This window comes from Mytilus trossulus, chromosome 6, assembly GCF_036588685.1.
Source record: "Mytilus trossulus isolate FHL-02 chromosome 6, PNRI_Mtr1.1.1.hap1, whole genome shotgun sequence".
NCBI lineage: Eukaryota > Metazoa > Mollusca > Bivalvia > Mytilida > Mytilidae > Mytilus > Mytilus trossulus.
The window spans coordinates 33,889,286-33,912,032 of NC_086378.1; the positions used below are offsets into that span (position 1 = coordinate 33,889,286).

Sequence of the window (22,747 nt, forward strand, 5' to 3'; positions counted from 1 at the left end):
TCGATTCCACATCTTTAATACACAAACAATAAATAAATAAAGACAGAAAGACAGAGAGAGATGCCGAAAAAAAATGGAAAAAGGAAAAGAATGGAAAGTACATATCATATATAAAAGTGTTGACGAAAGAGATACTGTTAACAAAAACTATAAATAATTATAATAATTAAAAAACACACACCTTCTCATATGAATCTAAGCATGCTCGCATCAATAACCAAGAGAGAGAAAGAAGAGAGCAGACTAGTATTAAATATAAATGCTATCAGTGGTTTTTTTTTTCCCCCGACAAACTTTTTATGATTTAACTGAGCTACTAGTGGGTTCAGAGTCAGAAATTACGACAATAAATGTTCTCATGAAGAAGACTGAAAAAGTTACTAGACTTAGTGTTATGCTATAAGAACTGTACTTAAATGGGATGCGTTAGAGAGAGAAGAAAAGAAGAATGACGGAAGAAGGGACATTTATATTTTAGACATTTTTTATTTGTTATGTAGTAGAATATATTTTTTTTAATTATGTATGGGGAATAAAGTATTACTAAGATGTACAACAATTTTAGACTCTTTTTGAAAAATATTGGTGGCCCTGAAAAGGGCCGTTGTTAAGTGAGTAATCTGATATATCCACTTTTTACTTGGCAGCTTTCTGGGTCTTCTTTGGCAGAAGTACAGCCTGGATGTTTGGTAGAACACCTCCCTGGGCAATGGTGACACCAGACAAGAGTTTGTTCAACTCTTCGTCGTTTCTGATGGCCAACTGGAGATGACGGGGAATGATTCTGCTCTTCTTGTTGTCACGAGCGGCGTTTCCTGCCAACTCCAATACTTCAGCTGCTAAGTATTCTAAGACAGCTGCGAGGTACACTGGTGCACCGGCACCAACTCTCTCGGCATAGTTTCCTTTCCTCAAAAGTCTGTGGATACGACCGACTGGGAACTGAAGTCCGGCACGGGATGACCTAGACTTTGCCTTTGCTTTTGCTTTTCCTCCTTTTCCTCGTCCTGACATTTTGTACTATTTGGTTGATCGACACTGAGTAAAGTGATACAATTTTTCTTCAAAATTTAGCTTATATACCCACTAAACGGATTGAACGATGTTTTTATTATACACCAATCAGAACGAAGCTCTCTGCGGGCAGTTAGGCTACCGAACATTCAACATGTTATGGGTGCTCTCTCCGAGGTTCGCGTTCAATAAAATCTTTCAATCCGTTTTGCCCAGTATATAAACAAATTGAAAATAATTTTTCACCATTACTTATTTGATTATCAAACCAGTAACATGCCACCCAAAGTAGGAACTAAAGGAGCCAAGAAGGCCGTCACCAAGGCAAAGACTGCCAGACCCGGCGGTGACAAGAAAAGGAGGAGGAAGAGACGTGAATCCTATGCTATCTACATCTACAAAGTCTTGAGACAAGTTCACCCCGACACCGGAGTGTCCTCAAAGGCAATGTCCATCATGAACAGCTTCGTCAACGATATCTTCGAGAGAATCGCAGCAGAGGCTTCCCGATTGGCACACTACAACAAAAGATCTACCATCACATCTCGGGAGATCCAGACCGCTGTCCGTCTTCTCTTACCCGGAGAATTGGCCAAGCACGCTGTCAGTGAAGGTACCAAAGCCGTCACTAAATACACCAGCAGCAAGTAAACAGTCTGAAGTTTATAACTTCACAAACGGCCCTTTTCAGGGCCACCAACATTTTTCAAAAAGAATTTACAATTGTTGTACATCATGTCAAACTTCTAAACAAAGCTATAAATCCCAACCCCCAGCTATAACTACTTTCAAACTATTTCAATAGTATATGGTTACTTTTCTCTTCTTTCTATCTGTATAACAAATATGTGTATTTCACTCATTCTGTAGTATTTAATTTGTCAAAACTACAAAGCGTAAATACATAAATCATGAAGAACAAAACAGTGCTTTCATTCCAATTAATAGAGTTGATAAATTTACGATTTCTTTTGCTTTTCGAGAGAGAAAAAAATATTGCGAGAATTATTTTACACGGAAACAAGAACATTACCTAATCTTAAACCACGCAAAAACTCTATAATTGAATATAACAGAATCTACAGATTTTGTGTGTAAAAGTCCGTGCATTTTGTTTTGAAATTTTCTCTCTTTATGTAGGCAAATGCACGGACTTGTTGATCTTTGAACGTATTCATAAACCTTCAGAAATATAAATTCTCAAATAAATACAAGAGTAAGAGTAAGGAAGTTAATTAAAAAGAAAGCCAGATATTTAAAAAAAAAAAGGGGGGGGGGGGGGGGGGGGGGTAATAGCGAGAGAGAGAGAGAGAGAGAGAGAAAATAGTTGCGGATCAGGATCAGGGAAAACAAGAAAACGGTTGAAAAATTCATGAACATTAGAGAAAAGAATAGAAGTGGGAGCAAGCTTTGATTTCAAGATTTTGTTTAAAACGATGTACAACAAATCTAAGATTCTTTTTGAAAAATGTTGGTGGCCCTGAAAAGGGCCGTTGTTGATATTAGCTGGGTGGCTGTTTAACCTCCGAATCCGTACAAGGTACGTCCTTGACGTTTCAAAGCGTAGACAACATCCATGGCAGTGACAGTCTTCCTCTTGGCGTGCTCTGTGTATGTGACAGCATCACGGATGACATTTTCCAAGAAAACTTTAAGGACACCACGGGTTTCCTCATAGATGAGTCCAGATATACGTTTTACTCCACCTCTTCTTGCTAAACGACGGATGGCTGGCTTGGTGATACCTTGGATGTTATCACGCAACACCTTCCTGTGACGCTTGGCGCCTCCTTTTCCTAGACCTTTACCTCCTTTTCCTCTGCCTGACATGTTTAACTATTTGTGGTGATTAGTTAAATAATACTTTCCGTCTAACAGCGACTCTTTATATATCACCAACGCGGCCGTAAAAGAAGTATCACACATTTTCAGTTAACTGTTGTCTGATTGGCTTACGTTGTTTTATTCCGGGAGGTAACTCTGTACTGCCTTAAACTGTGTACACTTTCAATCCACTTTTTCATTCTAGGTCTGAAAAATATAATAATTCATATCAGACAGTAAATTTTTAAGAAAAAACTATAATTGAACAGAAAAAAACTTTCAATCGGAATAAAAATGACTGCAGGAGACAAAAAAAGTTCCAAAATGTTGAAAAGTTTTCATTTTAAGATAGAAAAGTATGATAAATAAATGATAAATGAAAATCACTTTAGACAGTCAAAATTATAAAGATAATTATTTGCTTTCTCTGAACAGACATTTTTATTCAATGTCAATACACATTTCAACTTAATGGAATGGAATTTAGTTGGGGAAAAAATAAACCTCACAGACATATCTAGGAATACTGGTTATCTATTTGTCTATTTCATGTACCCAGAAATTGGATACATCACAGGATTTTACATGCTTGCAGTTTTCTACCTGTCTTTCATAACTCAACATCATCTGTCAAAGCTGTGCTTGCCATCCATCAAAGATCTGCTGCAGGTACTTCAGATCATAAATGAGAGAATGTATGAATAAAACTGTTATTGTTATTACTATTAAAGAATATTTTTTTTAGGTATTACAGTGAAGAAAAGAGATGCCCCTGACTGCGGGTAAAACTTCTTATGTGTGCATCTTCCTTTCAATTTTATTTTTAAACGCCATTCTATATTTATCCACAGTATGACGATGACAATTTCATCAGCCAATCCAATAAAAATGTTAATGCGCACACATGTACTTACTATTCTGAAGACATCTTTTAGCCAGAAAAGTTTATAATAAGTCTGAAAACTACTTTTTATCATATAAAAAAGCTTATAAGTGCAAGATATATGCTTACATGGACTTCCTACAGTGAAATTTTGTGGGGACTACTTGGACCCGTACCGAAATTATATTAATTTAAATAGAAATTTCATGATTTTGTAAACTAGCAGCAAGACAAGACTCTAAAGTGGACAAAATATATTACTACATACATGATAAAAAAATTCTTTACAATTCTGACTGAAAAAGAGCTCTAAATTTTTGATAAAAGTACCCTGTAATATCAGCTTTTCTAAAAGAAATATACAAATTAATGATTTATACAAGATATTTAAACTCTAACTTAAAAAAAAAGGTTATATTTTGGCCAGTTGGTGGTTCTCTTTCTTTGGTCTAGACTACTGGTGTAAATAATACATCAAAAGAAGACAAGAAAAAACAAGCGAAGAAAAGAAAAGAACAGAAGTACAGATAGAAACATTCATATGTTGATCTTTTTTTATATAATGTACTATTTAATATTCTACACACAAGGACATACATGTACCATGATAAACAAACACCCCCCTTTTTTTTGTGATGAGACTTGCGTGTATATATATATCATAAAATTTATTTTTTGTCTATGTATTGCTTTGCATATAGATGGATTCAACAAGAAGAAATAAAAGAGAGAGAGAGAGAGAGAGAGAGAGAGATGGGGAAAAGAGGGGTTCAGCTATGTTTCTAATTTTCATGTACAACAATTTATAGATTCTTTTTGAAAAATATTGGTGGCCCTGAAAAGGGCCGTTATGTTTTGGTGAAAAAATCACACTTCTTAAGCACGTTCTCCACGGATTCTTCGGGCCAATTGGATATCCTTTGGCATGATGGTTACTCTCTTGGCGTGGATTGCGCACAAGTTGGTATCCTCGAAGAGACCGACCAAGTAGGCTTCGCTGGCTTCCTGTAGGGCCATGACGGCTGAACTCTGGAATCGGAGATCAGTTTTGAAGTCCTGGGCGATTTCACGGACTAATCTCTGGAAGGGGAGTTTCCTGATGAGGAGCTCTGTGCTCTTCTGGTATCTCCTGATTTCTCGGAGAGCGACTGTTCCTGGCCTGTATCTATGTGGTTTCTTGACTCCACCGGTTGCAGGTGCGCTCTTACGGGCGGCCTTGGTGGCAAGTTGTTTTCTTGGAGCTTTACCTCCGGTGGATTTACGTGCAGTTTGCTTTGTTCGTGCCATGATTATTAGCTCTGTGGACGATTTGCTACAGAAAGAATACTTGAAAATTTCGGTGAATGTGTTTTTGTGCTTGCCGGGAGGATTGAAATCACGGTGACGATTGGATCACCACTTACATAAAGCTGGCGTTGATTGGTCCGCATATCTTAAATCTGATTGGACTGATTTGTAAGGGACTTTGACAGTTTTCAATCCAGTTTTTACTGAAAAACTGCTCAACCCAAGCTGACAGTAAAAATGCCCCCTTTTTTCATTCAAAATTACAGTTTCTGATCATCATCCCTCATTGCTCAACAATAGTAAATTAGTGTCACGGTTTCAATATGATAAATCTGAAGAAGAAAAAAATAATAATGAAAAAAGGTCAAAATACATGCAGAAACATTAAGGAAAGGAAAGAAAAATAAAACAGGAAAAAATAAAAATAAAATGCAGTTTGAACACTAACAAAGCGAAATAAGAAATGCAAAAACAGAAACAAATGGAATTACACATTCCCGACATGACATTGTACGGATCGGCTGAGTTTCTCTATTGTTGTATTATGTCATATTTATGTATATTTAATATAAAAAAAGAAGATGTGGTATGATTTTCATTTGGGCTGGGCACATTTGTCACATTGTCTGATTGTCGGTGTGCTTACATCGATTCCACATCTTTAATACACAAACAATAAATAAATAAAGACAGAAAGACAGAGAGAGATGCCGAAAAAAAATGGAAAAAGGAAAAGAATGGAAAGTACATATCATATATAAAAGTGTTGACGAAAGAGATACTGTTAACAAAAACTATAAATAATTATAATAATTAAAAAACACACACCTTCTCATATGAATCTAAGCATGCTCGCATCAATAACCAAGAGAGAGAAAGAAGAGAGCAGACTAGTATTAAATATAAATGCTATCAGTGGTTTTTTTTTTCCCCCGACAAACTTTTTATGATTTAACTGAGCTACTAGTGGGTTCAGAGTCAGAAATTACGACAATAAATGTTCTCATGAAGAAGACTGAAAAAGTTACTAGACTTAGTGTTATGCTATAAGAACTGTACTTAAATGGGATGCGTTAGAGAGAGAAGAAAAGAAGAATGACGGAAGAAGGGACATTTATATTTTAGACATTTTTTATTTGTTATGTAGTAGAATATATTTTTTTTAATTATGTATGGGGAATAAAGTATTACTAAGATGTACAACAATTTTAGACTCTTTTTGAAAAATATTGGTGGCCCTGAAAAGGGCCGTTGTTAAGTGAGTAATCTGATATATCCACTTTTTACTTGGCAGCTTTCTGGGTCTTCTTTGGCAGAAGTACAGCCTGGATGTTTGGTAGAACACCTCCCTGGGCAATGGTGACACCAGACAAGAGTTTGTTCAACTCTTCGTCGTTTCTGATGGCCAACTGGAGATGACGGGGAATGATTCTGCTCTTCTTGTTGTCACGAGCGGCGTTTCCTGCCAACTCCAATACTTCAGCTGCTAAGTATTCTAAGACAGCTGCGAGGTACACTGGTGCACCGGCACCAACTCTCTCGGCATAGTTTCCTTTCCTCAAAAGTCTGTGGATACGACCGACTGGGAACTGAAGTCCGGCACGGGATGACCTAGACTTTGCCTTTGCTTTTGCTTTTCCTCCTTTTCCTCGTCCTGACATTTTGTACTATTTGGTTGATCGACACTGAGTAAAGTGATACAATTTTTCTTCAAAATTTAGCTTATATACCCACTAAACGGATTGAACGATGTTTTTATTATACACCAATCAGAACGAAGCTCTCTGCGGGCAGTTAGGCTACCGAACATTCAACATGTTATGGGTGCTCTCTCCGAGGTTCGCGTTCAATAAAATCTTTCAATCCGTTTTGCCCAGTATATAAACAAATTGAAAATAATTTTTCACCATTACTTATTTGATTATCAAACCAGTAACATGCCACCCAAAGTAGGAACTAAAGGAGCCAAGAAGGCCGTCACCAAGGCAAAGACTGCCAGACCCGGCGGTGACAAGAAAAGGAGGAGGAAGAGACGTGAATCCTATGCTATCTACATCTACAAAGTCTTGAGACAAGTTCACCCCGACACCGGAGTGTCCTCAAAGGCAATGTCCATCATGAACAGCTTCGTCAACGATATCTTCGAGAGAATCGCAGCAGAGGCTTCCCGATTGGCACACTACAACAAAAGATCTACCATCACATCTCGGGAGATCCAGACCGCTGTCCGTCTTCTCTTACCCGGAGAATTGGCCAAGCACGCTGTCAGTGAAGGTACCAAAGCCGTCACTAAATACACCAGCAGCAAGTAAACAGTCTGAAGTTTATAACTTCACAAACGGCCCTTTTCAGGGCCACCAACATTTTTCAAAAAGAATTTACAATTGTTGTACATCATGTCAAACTTCTAAACAAAGCTATAAATCCCAACCCCCAGCTATAACTACTTTCAAACTATTTCAATAGTATATGGTTACTTTTCTCTTCTTTCTATCTGTATAACAAATATGTGTATTTCACTCATTCTGTAGTATTTAATTTGTCAAAACTACAAAGCGTAAATACATAAATCATGAAGAACAAAACAGTGCTTTCATTCCAATTAATAGAGTTGATAAATTTACGATTTCTTTTGCTTTTCGAGAGAGAAAAAAATATTGCGAGAATTATTTTACACGGAAACAAGAACATTACCTAATCTTAAACCACGCAAAAACTCTATAATTGAATATAACAGAATCTACAGATTTTGTGTGTAAAAGTCCGTGCATTTTGTTTTGAAATTTTCTCTCTTTATGTAGGCAAATGCACGGACTTGTTGATCTTTGAACGTATTCATAAACCTTCAGAAATATAAATTCTCAAATAAATACAAGAGTAAGAGTAAGGAAGTTAATTAAAAAGAAAGCCAGATATTTAAAAAAAAAAAGGGGGGGGGGGGGGGGGGGGGGTAATAGCGAGAGAGAGAGAGAGAGAGAGAGAAAATAGTTGCGGATCAGGATCAGGGAAAACAAGAAAACGGTTGAAAAATTCATGAACATTAGAGAAAAGAATAGAAGTGGGAGCAAGCTTTGATTTCAAGATTTTGTTTAAAACGATGTACAACAAATCTAAGATTCTTTTTGAAAAATGTTGGTGGCCCTGAAAAGGGCCGTTGTTGATATTAGCTGGGTGGCTGTTTAACCTCCGAATCCGTACAAGGTACGTCCTTGACGTTTCAAAGCGTAGACAACATCCATGGCAGTGACAGTCTTCCTCTTGGCGTGCTCTGTGTATGTGACAGCATCACGGATGACATTTTCCAAGAAAACTTTAAGGACACCACGGGTTTCCTCATAGATGAGTCCAGATATACGTTTTACTCCACCTCTTCTTGCTAAACGACGGATGGCTGGCTTGGTGATACCTTGGATGTTATCACGCAACACCTTCCTGTGACGCTTGGCGCCTCCTTTTCCTAGACCTTTACCTCCTTTTCCTCTGCCTGACATGTTTAACTATTTGTGGTGATTAGTTAAATAATACTTTCCGTCTAACAGCGACTCTTTATATATCACCAACGCGGCCGTAAAAGAAGTATCACACATTTTCAGTTAACTGTTGTCTGATTGGCTTACGTTGTTTTATTCCGGGAGGTAACTCTGTACTGCCTTAAACTGTGTACACTTTCAATCCACTTTTTCATTCTAGGTCTGAAAAATATAATAATTCATATCAGACAGTAAATTTTTAAGAAAAAACTATAATTGAACAGAAAAAAACTTTCAATCGGAATAAAAATGACTGCAGGAGACAAAAAAAGTTCCAAAATGTTGAAAAGTTTTCATTTTAAGATAGAAAAGTATGATAAATAAATGATAAATGAAAATCACTTTAGACAGTCAAAATTATAAAGATAATTATTTGCTTTCTCTGAACAGACATTTTTATTCAATGTCAATACACATTTCAACTTAATGGAATGGAATTTAGTTGGGGAAAAAATAAACCTCACAGACATATCTAGGAATACTGGTTATCTATTTGTCTATTTCATGTACCCAGAAATTGGATACATCACAGGATTTTACATGCTTGCAGTTTTCTACCTGTCTTTCATAACTCAACATCATCTGTCAAAGCTGTGCTTGCCATCCATCAAAGATCTGCTGCAGGTACTTCAGATCATAAATGAGAGAATGTATGAATAAAACTGTTATTGTTATTACTATTAAAGAATATTTTTTTTAGGTATTACAGTGAAGAAAAGAGATGCCCCTGACTGCGGGTAAAACTTCTTATGTGTGCATCTTCCTTTCAATTTTATTTTTAAACGCCATTCTATATTTATCCACAGTATGACGATGACAATTTCATCAGCCAATCCAATAAAAATGTTAATGCGCACACATGTACTTACTATTCTGAAGACATCTTTTAGCCAGAAAAGTTTATAATAAGTCTGAAAACTACTTTTTATCATATAAAAAAGCTTATAAGTGCAAGATATATGCTTACATGGACTTCCTACAGTGAAATTTTGTGGGGACTACTTGGACCCGTACCGAAATTATATTAATTTAAATAGAAATTTCATGATTTTGTAAACTAGCAGCAAGACAAGACTCTAAAGTGGACAAAATATATTACTACATACATGATAAAAAAATTCTTTACAATTCTGACTGAAAAAGAGCTCTAAATTTTTGATAAAAGTACCCTGTAATATCAGCTTTTCTAAAAGAAATATACAAATTAATGATTTATACAAGATATTTAAACTCTAACTTAAAAAAAAAGGTTATATTTTGGCCAGTTGGTGGTTCTCTTTCTTTGGTCTAGACTACTGGTGTAAATAATACATCAAAAGAAGACAAGAAAAAACAAGCGAAGAAAAGAAAAGAACAGAAGTACAGATAGAAACATTCATATGTTGATCTTTTTTTATATAATGTACTATTTAATATTCTACACACAAGGACATACATGTACCATGATAAACAAACACCCCCCTTTTTTTTGTGATGAGACTTGCGTGTATATATATATCATAAAATTTATTTTTTGTCTATGTATTGCTTTGCATATAGATGGATTCAACAAGAAGAAATAAAAGAGAGAGAGAGAGAGAGAGAGAGAGAGAGATGGGGAAAAGAGGGGTTCAGCTATGTTTCTAATTTTCATGTACAACAATTTATAGATTCTTTTTGAAAAATATTGGTGGCCCTGAAAAGGGCCGTTATGTTTTGGTGAAAAAATCACACTTCTTAAGCACGTTCTCCACGGATTCTTCGGGCCAATTGGATATCCTTTGGCATGATGGTTACTCTCTTGGCGTGGATTGCGCACAAGTTGGTATCCTCGAAGAGACCGACCAAGTAGGCTTCGCTGGCTTCCTGTAGGGCCATGACGGCTGAACTCTGGAATCGGAGATCAGTTTTGAAGTCCTGGGCGATTTCACGGACTAATCTCTGGAAGGGGAGTTTCCTGATGAGGAGCTCTGTGCTCTTCTGGTATCTCCTGATTTCTCGGAGAGCGACTGTTCCTGGCCTGTATCTATGTGGTTTCTTGACTCCACCGGTTGCAGGTGCGCTCTTACGGGCGGCCTTGGTGGCAAGTTGTTTTCTTGGAGCTTTACCTCCGGTGGATTTACGTGCAGTTTGCTTTGTTCGTGCCATGATTATTAGCTCTGTGGACGATTTGCTACAGAAAGAATACTTGAAAATTTCGGTGAATGTGTTTTTGTGCTTGCCGGGAGGATTGAAATCACGGTGACGATTGGATCACCACTTACATAAAGCTGGCGTTGATTGGTCCGCATATCTTAAATCTGATTGGACTGATTTGTAAGGGACTTTGACAGTTTTCAATCCAGTTTTTACTGAAAAACTGCTCAACCCAAGCTGACAGTAAAAATGCCCCCTTTTTTCATTCAAAATTACAGTTTCTGATCATCATCCCTCATTGCTCAACAATAGTAAATTAGTGTCACGGTTTCAATATGATAAATCTGAAGAAGAAAAAAATAATAATGAAAAAAGGTCAAAATACATGCAGAAACATTAAGGAAAGGAAAGAAAAATAAAACAGGAAAAAATAAAAATAAAATGCAGTTTGAACACTAACAAAGCGAAATAAGAAATGCAAAAACAGAAACAAATGGAATTACACATTCCCGACATGACATTGTACGGATCGGCTGAGTTTCTCTATTGTTGTATTATGTCATATTTATGTATATTTAATATAAAAAAAGAAGATGTGGTATGATTTTCATTTGGGCTGGGCACATTTGTCACATTGTCTGATTGTCGGTGTGCTTACATCGATTCCACATCTTTAATACACAAACAATAAATAAATAAAGACAGAAAGACAGAGAGAGATGCCGAAAAAAAATGGAAAAAGGAAAAGAATGGAAAGTACATATCATATATAAAAGTGTTGACGAAAGAGATACTGTTAACAAAAACTATAAATAATTATAATAATTAAAAAACACACACCTTCTCATATGAATCTAAGCATGCTCGCATCAATAACCAAGAGAGAGAAAGAAGAGAGCAGACTAGTATTAAATATAAATGCTATCAGTGGTTTTTTTTTTCCCCCGACAAACTTTTTATGATTTAACTGAGCTACTAGTGGGTTCAGAGTCAGAAATTACGACAATAAATGTTCTCATGAAGAAGACTGAAAAAGTTACTAGACTTAGTGTTATGCTATAAGAACTGTACTTAAATGGGATGCGTTAGAGAGAGAAGAAAAGAAGAATGACGGAAGAAGGGACATTTATATTTTAGACATTTTTTATTTGTTATGTAGTAGAATATATTTTTTTTAATTATGTATGGGGAATAAAGTATTACTAAGATGTACAACAATTTTAGACTCTTTTTGAAAAATATTGGTGGCCCTGAAAAGGGCCGTTGTTAAGTGAGTAATCTGATATATCCACTTTTTACTTGGCAGCTTTCTGGGTCTTCTTTGGCAGAAGTACAGCCTGGATGTTTGGTAGAACACCTCCCTGGGCAATGGTGACACCAGACAAGAGTTTGTTCAACTCTTCGTCGTTTCTGATGGCCAACTGGAGATGACGGGGAATGATTCTGCTCTTCTTGTTGTCACGAGCGGCGTTTCCTGCCAACTCCAATACTTCAGCTGCTAAGTATTCTAAGACAGCTGCGAGGTACACTGGTGCACCGGCACCAACTCTCTCGGCATAGTTTCCTTTCCTCAAAAGTCTGTGGATACGACCGACTGGGAACTGAAGTCCGGCACGGGATGACCTAGACTTTGCCTTTGCTTTTGCTTTTCCTCCTTTTCCTCGTCCTGACATTTTGTACTATTTGGTTGATCGACACTGAGTAAAGTGATACAATTTTTCTTCAAAATTTAGCTTATATACCCACTAAACGGATTGAACGATGTTTTTATTATACACCAATCAGAACGAAGCTCTCTGCGGGCAGTTAGGCTACCGAACATTCAACATGTTATGGGTGCTCTCTCCGAGGTTCGCGTTCAATAAAATCTTTCAATCCGTTTTGCCCAGTATATAAACAAATTGAAAATAATTTTTCACCATTACTTATTTGATTATCAAACCAGTAACATGCCACCCAAAGTAGGAACTAAAGGAGCCAAGAAGGCCGTCACCAAGGCAAAGACTGCCAGACCCGGCGGTGACAAGAAAAGGAGGAGGAAGAGACGTGAATCCTATGCTATCTACATCTACAAAGTCTTGAGACAAGTTCACCCCGACACCGGAGTGTCCTCAAAGGCAATGTCCATCATGAACAGCTTCGTCAACGATATCTTCGAGAGAATCGCAGCAGAGGCTTCCCGATTGGCACACTACAACAAAAGATCTACCATCACATCTCGGGAGATCCAGACCGCTGTCCGTCTTCTCTTACCCGGAGAATTGGCCAAGCACGCTGTCAGTGAAGGTACCAAAGCCGTCACTAAATACACCAGCAGCAAGTAAACAGTCTGAAGTTTATAACTTCACAAACGGCCCTTTTCAGGGCCACCAACATTTTTCAAAAAGAATTTACAATTGTTGTACATCATGTCAAACTTCTAAACAAAGCTATAAATCCCAACCCCCAGCTATAACTACTTTCAAACTATTTCAATAGTATATGGTTACTTTTCTCTTCTTTCTATCTGTATAACAAATATGTGTATTTCACTCATTCTGTAGTATTTAATTTGTCAAAACTACAAAGCGTAAATACATAAATCATGAAGAACAAAACAGTGCTTTCATTCCAATTAATAGAGTTGATAAATTTACGATTTCTTTTGCTTTTCGAGAGAGAAAAAAATATTGCGAGAATTATTTTACACGGAAACAAGAACATTACCTAATCTTAAACCACGCAAAAACTCTATAATTGAATATAACAGAATCTACAGATTTTGTGTGTAAAAGTCCGTGCATTTTGTTTTGAAATTTTCTCTCTTTATGTAGGCAAATGCACGGACTTGTTGATCTTTGAACGTATTCATAAACCTTCAGAAATATAAATTCTCAAATAAATACAAGAGTAAGAGTAAGGAAGTTAATTAAAAAGAAAGCCAGATATTTAAAAAAAAAAAGGGGGGGGGGGGGGGGGGGGGGTAATAGCGAGAGAGAGAGAGAGAGAGAGAGAAAATAGTTGCGGATCAGGATCAGGGAAAACAAGAAAACGGTTGAAAAATTCATGAACATTAGAGAAAAGAATAGAAGTGGGAGCAAGCTTTGATTTCAAGATTTTGTTTAAAACGATGTACAACAAATCTAAGATTCTTTTTGAAAAATGTTGGTGGCCCTGAAAAGGGCCGTTGTTGATATTAGCTGGGTGGCTGTTTAACCTCCGAATCCGTACAAGGTACGTCCTTGACGTTTCAAAGCGTAGACAACATCCATGGCAGTGACAGTCTTCCTCTTGGCGTGCTCTGTGTATGTGACAGCATCACGGATGACATTTTCCAAGAAAACTTTAAGGACACCACGGGTTTCCTCATAGATGAGTCCAGATATACGTTTTACTCCACCTCTTCTTGCTAAACGACGGATGGCTGGCTTGGTGATACCTTGGATGTTATCACGCAACACCTTCCTGTGACGCTTGGCGCCTCCTTTTCCTAGACCTTTACCTCCTTTTCCTCTGCCTGACATGTTTAACTATTTGTGGTGATTAGTTAAATAATACTTTCCGTCTAACAGCGACTCTTTATATATCACCAACGCGGCCGTAAAAGAAGTATCACACATTTTCAGTTAACTGTTGTCTGATTGGCTTACGTTGTTTTATTCCGGGAGGTAACTCTGTACTGCCTTAAACTGTGTACACTTTCAATCCACTTTTTCATTCTAGGTCTGAAAAATATAATAATTCATATCAGACAGTAAATTTTTAAGAAAAAACTATAATTGAACAGAAAAAAACTTTCAATCGGAATAAAAATGACTGCAGGAGACAAAAAAAGTTCCAAAATGTTGAAAAGTTTTCATTTTAAGATAGAAAAGTATGATAAATAAATGATAAATGAAAATCACTTTAGACAGTCAAAATTATAAAGATAATTATTTGCTTTCTCTGAACAGACATTTTTATTCAATGTCAATACACATTTCAACTTAATGGAATGGAATTTAGTTGGGGAAAAAATAAACCTCACAGACATATCTAGGAATACTGGTTATCTATTTGTCTATTTCATGTACCCAGAAATTGGATACATCACAGGATTTTACATGCTTGCAGTTTTCTACCTGTCTTTCATAACTCAACATCATCTGTCAAAGCTGTGCTTGCCATCCATCAAAGATCTGCTGCAGGTACTTCAGATCATAAATGAGAGAATGTATGAATAAAACTGTTATTGTTATTACTATTAAAGAATATTTTTTTTAGGTATTACAGTGAAGAAAAGAGATGCCCCTGACTGCGGGTAAAACTTCTTATGTGTGCATCTTCCTTTCAATTTTATTTTTAAACGCCATTCTATATTTATCCACAGTATGACGATGACAATTTCATCAGCCAATCCAATAAAAATGTTAATGCGCACACATGTACTTACTATTCTGAAGACATCTTTTAGCCAGAAAAGTTTATAATAAGTCTGAAAACTACTTTTTATCATATAAAAAAGCTTATAAGTGCAAGATATATGCTTACATGGACTTCCTACAGTGAAATTTTGTGGGGACTACTTGGACCCGTACCGAAATTATATTAATTTAAATAGAAATTTCATGATTTTGTAAACTAGCAGCAAGACAAGACTCTAAAGTGGACAAAATATATTACTACATACATGATAAAAAAATTCTTTACAATTCTGACTGAAAAAGAGCTCTAAATTTTTGATAAAAGTACCCTGTAATATCAGCTTTTCTAAAAGAAATATACAAATTAATGATTTATACAAGATATTTAAACTCTAACTTAAAAAAAAAGGTTATATTTTGGCCAGTTGGTGGTTCTCTTTCTTTGGTCTAGACTACTGGTGTAAATAATACATCAAAAGAAGACAAGAAAAAACAAGCGAAGAAAAGAAAAGAACAGAAGTACAGATAGAAACATTCATATGTTGATCTTTTTTTATATAATGTACTATTTAATATTCTACACACAAGGACATACATGTACCATGATAAACAAACACCCCCCTTTTTTTTGTGATGAGACTTGCGTGTATATATATATCATAAAATTTATTTTTTGTCTATGTATTGCTTTGCATATAGATGGATTCAACAAGAAGAAATAAAAGAGAGAGAGAGAGAGAGAGAGAGAGATGGGGAAAAGAGGGGTTCAGCTATGTTTCTAATTTTCATGTACAACAATTTATAGATTCTTTTTGAAAAATATTGGTGGCCCTGAAAAGGGCCGTTATGTTTTGGTGAAAAAATCACACTTCTTAAGCACGTTCTCCACGGATTCTTCGGGCCAATTGGATATCCTTTGGCATGATGGTTACTCTCTTGGCGTGGATTGCGCACAAGTTGGTATCCTCGAAGAGACCGACCAAGTAGGCTTCGCTGGCTTCCTGTAGGGCCATGACGGCTGAACTCTGGAATCGGAGATCAGTTTTGAAGTCCTGGGCGATTTCACGGACTAATCTCTGGAAGGGGAGTTTCCTGATGAGGAGCTCTGTGCTCTTCTGGTATCTCCTGATTTCTCGGAGAGCGACTGTTCCTGGCCTGTATCTATGTGGTTTCTTGACTCCACCGGTTGCAGGTGCGCTCTTACGGGCGGCCTTGGTGGCAAGTTGTTTTCTTGGAGCTTTACCTCCGGTGGATTTACGTGCAGTTTGCTTTGTTCGTGCCATGATTATTAGCTCTGTGGACGATTTGCTACAGAAAGAATACTTGAAAATTTCGGTGAATGTGTTTTTGTGCTTGCCGGGAGGATTGAAATCACGGTGACGATTGGATCACCACTTACATAAAGCTGGCGTTGATTGGTCCGCATATCTTAAATCTGATTGGACTGATTTGTAAGGGACTTTGACAGTTTTCAATCCAGTTTTTACTGAAAAACTGCTCAACCCAAGCTGACAGTAAAAATGCCCCCTTTTTTCATTCAAAATTACAGTTTCTGATCATCATCCCTCATTGCTCAACAATAGTAAATTAGTGTCACGGTTTCAATATGATAAATCTGAAGAAGAAAAAAATAATAATGAAAAAAGGTCAAAATACATGCAGAAACATTAAGGAAAGGAAAGAAAAATAAAACAGGAAAAAATAAAAATAAAATGCAGTTTGAACACTAACAAAGCGAAATAAGAAATGCAAAAACAGAAACAAATGGAATTACACATTCCCGACATGACATTGTACGGATCGGCTGAGTTTCTCTATTGTTGTATTATGTCATATTTATGTATATTTAATATAAAAAAAGAAGATGTGGTATGATTTTCATTTGGGCTGGGCACATTTGTCACATTGTCTGATTGTCGGTGTGCTTACATCGATTCCACATCTTTAATACACAAACAATAAATAAATAAAGACAGAAAGACAGAGAGAGATGCCGAAAAAAAATGGAAAAAGGAAAAGAATGGAAAGTACATATCATATATAAAAGTGTTGACGAAAGAGATACTGTTAACAAAAACTATAAATAATTATAATAATTAAAAAACACACACCTTCTCATATGAATCTAAGCATGCTCGCATCAATAACCAAGAGAGAGAAAGAAGAGAGCAGACTAGTATTAAATATAAATGCTATCAGTGGTTTTTTTTTTCCCCCGACAAACTTTTTATGATTTAACTGAGCTACTAGTGGGTTCAGAGTCAGAAATTACGACAATAAATGTTCTCATGAAGAAGACTGAAAAAGTTACTAGACTTAGTGTTATGCTATAAGAACTGTACTTAAATGGGATGCGTTAGAGAGAGAAGAAAAGAAGAATGACGGAAGAAGGGACATTTATATTTTAGACATTTTTTATTTGTTATGTAGTAGAATATATTTTTTTTAATTATGTATGGGGAATAAAGTATTACTAAGATGTACAACAATTTTAGACTCTTTTTGAAAAATATTGGTGGCCCTGAAAAGGGCCGTTGTTAAGTGAGTAATCTGATATATCCACTTTTTACTTGGCAGCTTTCTGGGTCTTCTTTGGCAGAAGTACAGCCTGGATGTTTGGTAGAACACCTCCCTGGGCAATGGTGACACCAGACAAGAGTTTGTTCAACTCTTCGTCGTTTCTGATGGCCAACTGGAGATGACGGGGAATGATTCTGCTCTTCTTGTTGTCACGAGCGGCGTTTCCTGCCAACTCCAATACTTCAGCTGCTAAGTATTCTAAGACAGCTGCGAGGTACACTGGTGCACCGGCACCAACTCTCTCGGCATAGTTTCCTTTCCTCAAAAGTCTGTGGATACGACCGACTGGGAACTGAAGTCCGGCACGGGATGACCTAGACTTTGCCTTTGCTTTTGCTTTTCCTCCTTTTCCTCGTCCTGACATTTTGTACTATTTGGTTGATCGACACTGAGTAAAGTGATACAATTTTTCTTCAAAATTTAGCTTATATACCCACTAAACGGATTGAACGATGTTTTTATTATACACCAATCAGAACGAAGCTCTCTGCGGGCAGTTAGGCTACCGAACATTCAACATGTTATGGGTGCTCTCTCCGAGGTTCGCGTTCAATAAAATCTTTCAATCCGTTTTGCCCAGTATATAAACAAATTGAAAATAATTTTTCACCATTACTTATTTGATTATCAAACCAGTAACATGCCACCCAAAGTAGGAACTAAAGGAGCCAAGAAGGCCGTCACCAAGGCAAAGACTGCCAGACCCGGCGGTGACAAGAAAAGGAGGAGGAAGAGACGTGAATCCTATGCTATCTACATCTACAAAGTCTTGAGACAAGTTCACCCCGACACCGGAGTGTCCTCAAAGGCAATGTCCATCATGAACAGCTTCGTCAACGATATCTTCGAGAGAATCGCAGCAGAGGCTTCCCGATTGGCACACTACAACAAAAGATCTACCATCACATCTCGGGAGATCCAGACCGCTGTCCGTCTTCTCTTACCCGGAGAATTGGCCAAGCACGCTGTCAGTGAAGGTACCAAAGCCGTCACTAAATACACCAGCAGCAAGTAAACAGTCTGAAGTTTATAACTTCACAAACGGCCCTTTTCAGGGCCACCAACATTTTTCAAAAAGAATTTACAATTGTTGTACATCATGTCAAACTTCTAAACAAAGCTATAAATCCCAACCCCCAGCTATAACTACTTTCAAACTATTTCAATAGTATATGGTTACTTTTCTCTTCTTTCTATCTGTATAACAAATATGTGTATTTCACTCATTCTGTAGTATTTAATTTGTCAAAACTACAAAGCGTAAATACATAAATCATGAAGAACAAAACAGTGCTTTCATTCCAATTAATAGAGTTGATAAATTTACGATTTCTTTTGCTTTTCGAGAGAGAAAAAAATATTGCGAGAATTATTTTACACGGAAACAAGAACATTACCTAATCTTAAACCACGCAAAAACTCTATAATTGAATATAACAGAATCTACAGATTTTGTGTGTAAAAGTCCGTGCATTTTGTTTTGAAATTTTCTCTCTTTATGTAGGCAAATGCACGGACTTGTTGATCTTTGAACGTATTCATAAACCTTCAGAAATATAAATTCTCAAATAAATACAAGAGTAAGAGTAAGGAAGTTAATTAAAAAGAAAGCCAGATATTTAAAAAAAAAAAGGGGGGGGGGGGGGGGGGGGGGGGGGTAATAGCGAGAGAGAGAGAGAGAGAGAGAGAAAATAGTTGCGGATCAGGATCAGGGAAAACAAGAAAACGGTTGAAAAATTCATGAACATTAGAGAAAAGAATAGAAGTGGGAGCAAGCTTTGATTTCAAGATTTTGTTTAAAACGATGTACAACAAATCTAAGATTCTTTTTGAAAAATGTTGGTGGCCCTGAAAAGGGCCGTTGTTGATATTAGCTGGGTGGCTGTTTAACCTCCGAATCCGTACAAGGTACGTCCTTGACGTTTCAAAGCGTAGACAACATCCATGGCAGTGACAGTCTTCCTCTTGGCGTGCTCTGTGTATGTGACAGCATCACGGATGACATTTTCCAAGAAAACTTTAAGGACACCACGGGTTTCCTCATAGATGAGTCCAGATATACGTTTTACTCCACCTCTTCTTGCTAAACGACGGATGGCTGGCTTGGTGATACCTTGGATGTTATCACGCAACACCTTCCTGTGACGCTTGGCGCCTCCTTTTCCTAGACCTTTACCTCCTTTTCCTCTGCCTGACATGTTTAACTATTTGTGGTGATTAGTTAAATAATACTTTCCGTCTAACAGCGACTCTTTATATATCACCAACGCGGCCGTAAAAGAAGTATCACACATTTTCAGTTAACTGTTGTCTGATTGGCTTACGTTGTTTTATTCCGGGAGGTAACTCTGTACTGCCTTAAACTGTGTACACTTTCAATCCACTTTTTCATTCTAGGTCTGAAAAATATAATAATTCATATCAGACAGTAAATTTTTAAGAAAAAACTATAATTGAACAGAAAAAAACTTTCAATCGGAATAAAAATGACTGCAGGAGACAAAAAAAGTTCCAAAATGTTGAAAAGTTTTCATTTTAAGATAGAAAAGTATGATAAATAAATGATAAATGAAAATCACTTTAGACAGTCAAAATTATAAAGATAATTATTTGCTTTCTCTGAACAGACATTTTTATTCAATGTCAATACACATTTCAACTTAATGGAATGGAATTTAGTTGGGGAAAAAATAAACCTCACAGACATATCTAGGAATACTGGTTATCTATTTGTCTATTTCATGTACCCAGAAATTGGATACATCACAGGATTTTACATGCTTGCAGTTTTCTACCTGTCTTTCATAACTCAACATCATCTGTCAAAGCTGTGCTTGCCATCCATCAAAGATCTGCTGCAGGTACTTCAGATCATAAATGAGAGAATGTATGAATAAAACTGTTATTGTTATTACTATTAAAGAATATTTTTTTTAGGTATTACAGTGAAGAAAAGAGATGCCCCTGACTGCGGGTAAAACTTCTTATGTGTGCATCTTCCTTTCAATTTTATTTTTAAACGCCATTCTATATTTATCCACAGTATGACGATGACAATTTCATCAGCCAATCCAATAAAAATGTTAATGCGCACACATGTACTTACTATTCTGAAGACATCTTTTAGCCAGAAAAGTTTATAATAAGTCTGAAAACTACTTTTTATCATATAAAAAAGCTTATAAGTGCAAGATATATGCTTACATGGACTTCCTACAGTGAAATTTTGTGGGGACTACTTGGACCCGTACCGAAATTATATTAATTTAAATAGAAATTTCATGATTTTGTAAACTAGCAGCAAGACAAGACTCTAAAGTGGACAAAATATATTACTACATACATGATAAAAAAATTCTTTACAATTCTGACTGAAAAAGAGCTCTAAATTTTTGATAAAAGTACCCTGTAATATCAGCTTTTCTAAAAGAAATATACAAATTAATGATTTATACAAGATATTTAAACTCTAACTTAAAAAAAAAGGTTATATTTTGGCCAGTTGGTGGTTCTCTTTCTTTGGTCTAGACTACTGGTGTAAATAATACATCAAAAGAAGACAAGAAAAAACAAGCGAAGAAAAGAAAAGAACAGAAGTACAGATAGAAACATTCATATGTTGATCTTTTTTTATATAATGTACTATTTAATATTCTACACACAAGGACATACATGTACCATGATAAACAAACACCCCCCTTTTTTTTGTGATGAGACTTGCGTGTATATATATATCATAAAATTTATTTTTTGTCTATGTATTGCTTTGCATATAGATGGATTCAACAAGAAGAAATAAAAGAGAGAGAGAGAGAGAGAGAGAGAGAGAGATGGGGAAAAGAGGGGTTCAGCTATGTTTCTAATTTTCATGTACAACAATTTATAGATTCTTTTTGAAAAATATTGGTGGCCCTGAAAAGGGCCGTTATGTTTTGGTGAAAAAATCACACTTCTTAAGCACGTTCTCCACGGATTCTTCGGGCCAATTGGATATCCTTTGGCATGATGGTTACTCTCTTGGCGTGGATTGCGCACAAGTTGGTATCCTCGAAGAGACCGACCAAGTAGGCTTCGCTGGCTTCCTGTAGGGCCATGACGGCTGAACTCTGGAATCGGAGATCAGTTTTGAAGTCCTGGGCGATTTCACGGACTAATCTCTGGAAGGGGAGTTTCCTGATGAGGAGCTCTGTGCTCTTCTGGTATCTCCTGATTTCTCGGAGAGCGACTGTTCCTGGCCTGTATCTATGTGGTTTCTTGACTCCACCGGTTGCAGGTGCGCTCTTACGGGCGGCCTTGGTGGCAAGTTGTTTTCTTGGAGCTTTACCTCCGGTGGATTTACGTGCAGTTTGCTTTGTTCGTGCCATGATTATTAGCTCTGTGGACGATTTGCTACAGAAAGAATACTTGAAAATTTCGGTGAATGTGTTTTTGTGCTTGCCGGGAGGATTGAAATCACGGTGACGATTGGATCACCACTTACATAAAGCTGGCGTTGATTGGTCCGCATATCTTAAATCTGATTGGACTGATTTGTAAGGGACTTTGACAGTTTTCAATCCAGTTTTTACTGAAAAACTGCTCAACCCAAGCTGACAGTAAAAATGCCCCCTTTTTTCATTCAAAATTACAGTTTCTGATCATCATCCCTCATTGCTCAACAATAGTAAATTAGTGTCACGGTTTCAATATGATAAATCTGAAGAAGAAAAAAATAATAATGAAAAAAGGTCAAAATACATGCAGAAACATTAAGGAAAGGAAAGAAAAATAAAACAGGAAAAAATAAAAATAAAATGCAGTTTGAACACTAACAAAGCGAAATAAGAAATGCAAAAACAGAAACAAATGGAATTACACATTCCCGACATGACATTGTACGGATCGGCTGAGTTTCTCTATTGTTGTATTATGTCATATTTATGTATATTTAATATAAAAAAAGAAGATGTGGTATGATTTTCATTTGGGCTGGGCACATTTGTCACATTGTCTGATTGTCGGTGTGCTTACATCGATTCCACATCTTTAATACACAAACAATAAATAAATAAAGACAGAAAGACAGAGAGAGATGCCGAAAAAAAATGGAAAAAGGAAAAGAATGGAAAGTACATATCATATATAAAAGTGTT

The 22,747-nt window shown here is 36.6% G+C and overlaps 12 protein-coding genes across 12 annotated transcripts; 4 read left to right on the forward strand and 8 right to left on the reverse strand.

The window, feature by feature from the left end:
* Window positions 1-636: 636 nt before the first annotated feature.
* Window positions 637-1,014, reverse strand: LOC134722574 (histone H2A). Its single transcript, XM_063586195.1, has one exon. It carries the CDS (start codon window positions 1,012-1,014, stop codon window positions 637-639), a length of 378 nt encoding a protein of 125 aa, XP_063442265.1.
* A 147-nt stretch (window positions 1,015-1,161) lies between these two features.
* LOC134721185 (histone H2B-like) lies at window positions 1,162-1,856 on the forward strand. Its single transcript, XM_063583991.1, has one exon. The coding sequence runs from the start codon at window positions 1,291-1,293 to the stop codon at window positions 1,663-1,665; it is 375 nt and encodes a 124-aa protein (XP_063440061.1). The 5' UTR covers window positions 1,162-1,290; the 3' UTR covers window positions 1,666-1,856.
* A 676-nt stretch (window positions 1,857-2,532) lies between these two features.
* On the reverse strand, window positions 2,533-2,844 carry LOC134722575 (histone H4). The gene has a single exon (XM_063586196.1). The coding sequence runs from the start codon at window positions 2,842-2,844 to the stop codon at window positions 2,533-2,535; it is 312 nt and encodes a 103-aa protein (XP_063442266.1).
* A 1,753-nt stretch (window positions 2,845-4,597) lies between these two features.
* LOC134722576 (uncharacterized) lies at window positions 4,598-10,665 on the reverse strand. Its single transcript, XM_063586197.1, has 4 exons — window positions 10,263-10,665; window positions 8,193-8,492; window positions 6,296-6,662; window positions 4,598-5,033 (listed from the first exon to the last, which is right to left on the reverse strand). The coding sequence occupies exons 1-4, from the start codon at window positions 10,663-10,665 to the stop codon at window positions 4,598-4,600; spliced, it is 1,506 nt and encodes a 501-aa protein (XP_063442267.1).
* Window positions 6,006-6,669, reverse strand: LOC134721183 (histone H2A). Its single transcript, XM_063583989.1, has one exon. It carries the CDS (start codon window positions 6,667-6,669, stop codon window positions 6,292-6,294), a length of 378 nt encoding a protein of 125 aa, XP_063440059.1. The 3' UTR covers window positions 6,006-6,291.
* On the forward strand, window positions 6,817-7,511 carry LOC134721184 (histone H2B-like). The gene has a single exon (XM_063583990.1). It carries the CDS (start codon window positions 6,946-6,948, stop codon window positions 7,318-7,320), a length of 375 nt encoding a protein of 124 aa, XP_063440060.1. The 5' UTR covers window positions 6,817-6,945; the 3' UTR covers window positions 7,321-7,511.
* Window positions 10,666-11,948: 1,283 nt separating the features above from the next.
* On the reverse strand, window positions 11,949-12,326 carry LOC134722577 (histone H2A). The gene has a single exon (XM_063586198.1). The coding sequence runs from the start codon at window positions 12,324-12,326 to the stop codon at window positions 11,949-11,951; it is 378 nt and encodes a 125-aa protein (XP_063442268.1).
* Window positions 12,327-12,473: 147 nt separating this feature from the next.
* Window positions 12,474-13,168, forward strand: LOC134721187 (histone H2B-like). Its single transcript, XM_063583992.1, has one exon. The coding sequence runs from the start codon at window positions 12,603-12,605 to the stop codon at window positions 12,975-12,977; it is 375 nt and encodes a 124-aa protein (XP_063440062.1). The 5' UTR covers window positions 12,474-12,602; the 3' UTR covers window positions 12,978-13,168.
* A 676-nt stretch (window positions 13,169-13,844) lies between these two features.
* Window positions 13,845-14,156, reverse strand: LOC134722578 (histone H4). Its single transcript, XM_063586199.1, has one exon. It carries the CDS (start codon window positions 14,154-14,156, stop codon window positions 13,845-13,847), a length of 312 nt encoding a protein of 103 aa, XP_063442269.1.
* Window positions 14,157-15,907: 1,751 nt separating this feature from the next.
* On the reverse strand, window positions 15,908-21,979 carry LOC134722579 (uncharacterized). Its single transcript, XM_063586200.1, has 4 exons — window positions 21,577-21,979; window positions 19,507-19,806; window positions 17,606-17,972; window positions 15,908-16,343 (listed from the first exon to the last, which is right to left on the reverse strand). The coding sequence occupies exons 1-4, from the start codon at window positions 21,977-21,979 to the stop codon at window positions 15,908-15,910; spliced, it is 1,506 nt and encodes a 501-aa protein (XP_063442270.1).
* LOC134721188 (histone H2A) lies at window positions 17,316-17,979 on the reverse strand. The gene has a single exon (XM_063583993.1). It carries the CDS (start codon window positions 17,977-17,979, stop codon window positions 17,602-17,604), a length of 378 nt encoding a protein of 125 aa, XP_063440063.1. The 3' UTR covers window positions 17,316-17,601.
* On the forward strand, window positions 18,127-18,821 carry LOC134721189 (histone H2B-like). The gene has a single exon (XM_063583994.1). The coding sequence runs from the start codon at window positions 18,256-18,258 to the stop codon at window positions 18,628-18,630; it is 375 nt and encodes a 124-aa protein (XP_063440064.1). The 5' UTR covers window positions 18,127-18,255; the 3' UTR covers window positions 18,631-18,821.
* Window positions 21,980-22,747: the final 768 nt, after the last annotated feature.

Bases quoted from the DNA above. Each gene is read 5' to 3' on its own strand.
- LOC134722574 (XM_063586195.1), bottom strand. From the start codon at position 1,014: ATGTCAGGACGAGGAAAAGGAGGAAAAGCAAAAGCAAAGGCAAAGTCT.
- LOC134721185 (XM_063583991.1), top strand. From the start codon at position 1,291: ATGCCACCCAAAGTAGGAACTAAAGGAGCCAAGAAGGCCGTCACCAAG.
- LOC134722575 (XM_063586196.1), bottom strand. From the start codon at position 2,844: ATGTCAGGCAGAGGAAAAGGAGGTAAAGGTCTAGGAAAAGGAGGCGCC.
- LOC134721183 (XM_063583989.1), bottom strand. From the start codon at position 6,669: ATGTCAGGACGAGGAAAAGGAGGAAAAGCAAAAGCAAAGGCAAAGTCT.
- LOC134721184 (XM_063583990.1), top strand. From the start codon at position 6,946: ATGCCACCCAAAGTAGGAACTAAAGGAGCCAAGAAGGCCGTCACCAAG.
- LOC134722576 (XM_063586197.1), bottom strand. From the start codon at position 10,665: ATGGCACGAACAAAGCAAACTGCACGTAAATCCACCGGAGGTAAAGCT. The intron at 6,663-8,192 runs GTTAAACAGCCA...ACAAAATGTCAG, and splicing joins TACCTTGTACGGATTCGGAG to GACGAGGAAAAGGAGGAAAA. The intron at 5,034-6,295 runs GTAAAAAGTGGA...TTCTTTCTGTAG, and splicing joins AAGACCCAGAAAGCTGCCAA to CAAATCGTCCACAGAGCTAA.
- LOC134722577 (XM_063586198.1), bottom strand. From the start codon at position 12,326: ATGTCAGGACGAGGAAAAGGAGGAAAAGCAAAAGCAAAGGCAAAGTCT.
- LOC134721187 (XM_063583992.1), top strand. From the start codon at position 12,603: ATGCCACCCAAAGTAGGAACTAAAGGAGCCAAGAAGGCCGTCACCAAG.
- LOC134722578 (XM_063586199.1), bottom strand. From the start codon at position 14,156: ATGTCAGGCAGAGGAAAAGGAGGTAAAGGTCTAGGAAAAGGAGGCGCC.
- LOC134721188 (XM_063583993.1), bottom strand. From the start codon at position 17,979: ATGTCAGGACGAGGAAAAGGAGGAAAAGCAAAAGCAAAGGCAAAGTCT.
- LOC134721189 (XM_063583994.1), top strand. From the start codon at position 18,256: ATGCCACCCAAAGTAGGAACTAAAGGAGCCAAGAAGGCCGTCACCAAG.
- LOC134722579 (XM_063586200.1), bottom strand. From the start codon at position 21,979: ATGGCACGAACAAAGCAAACTGCACGTAAATCCACCGGAGGTAAAGCT. The intron at 19,807-21,576 runs GTGCTTAAGAAG...TAAACATGTCAG, and splicing joins CCGAAGAATCCGTGGAGAAC to GCAGAGGAAAAGGAGGTAAA. The intron at 17,973-19,506 runs GTTAAACAGCCA...ACAAAATGTCAG, and splicing joins TACCTTGTACGGATTCGGAG to GACGAGGAAAAGGAGGAAAA.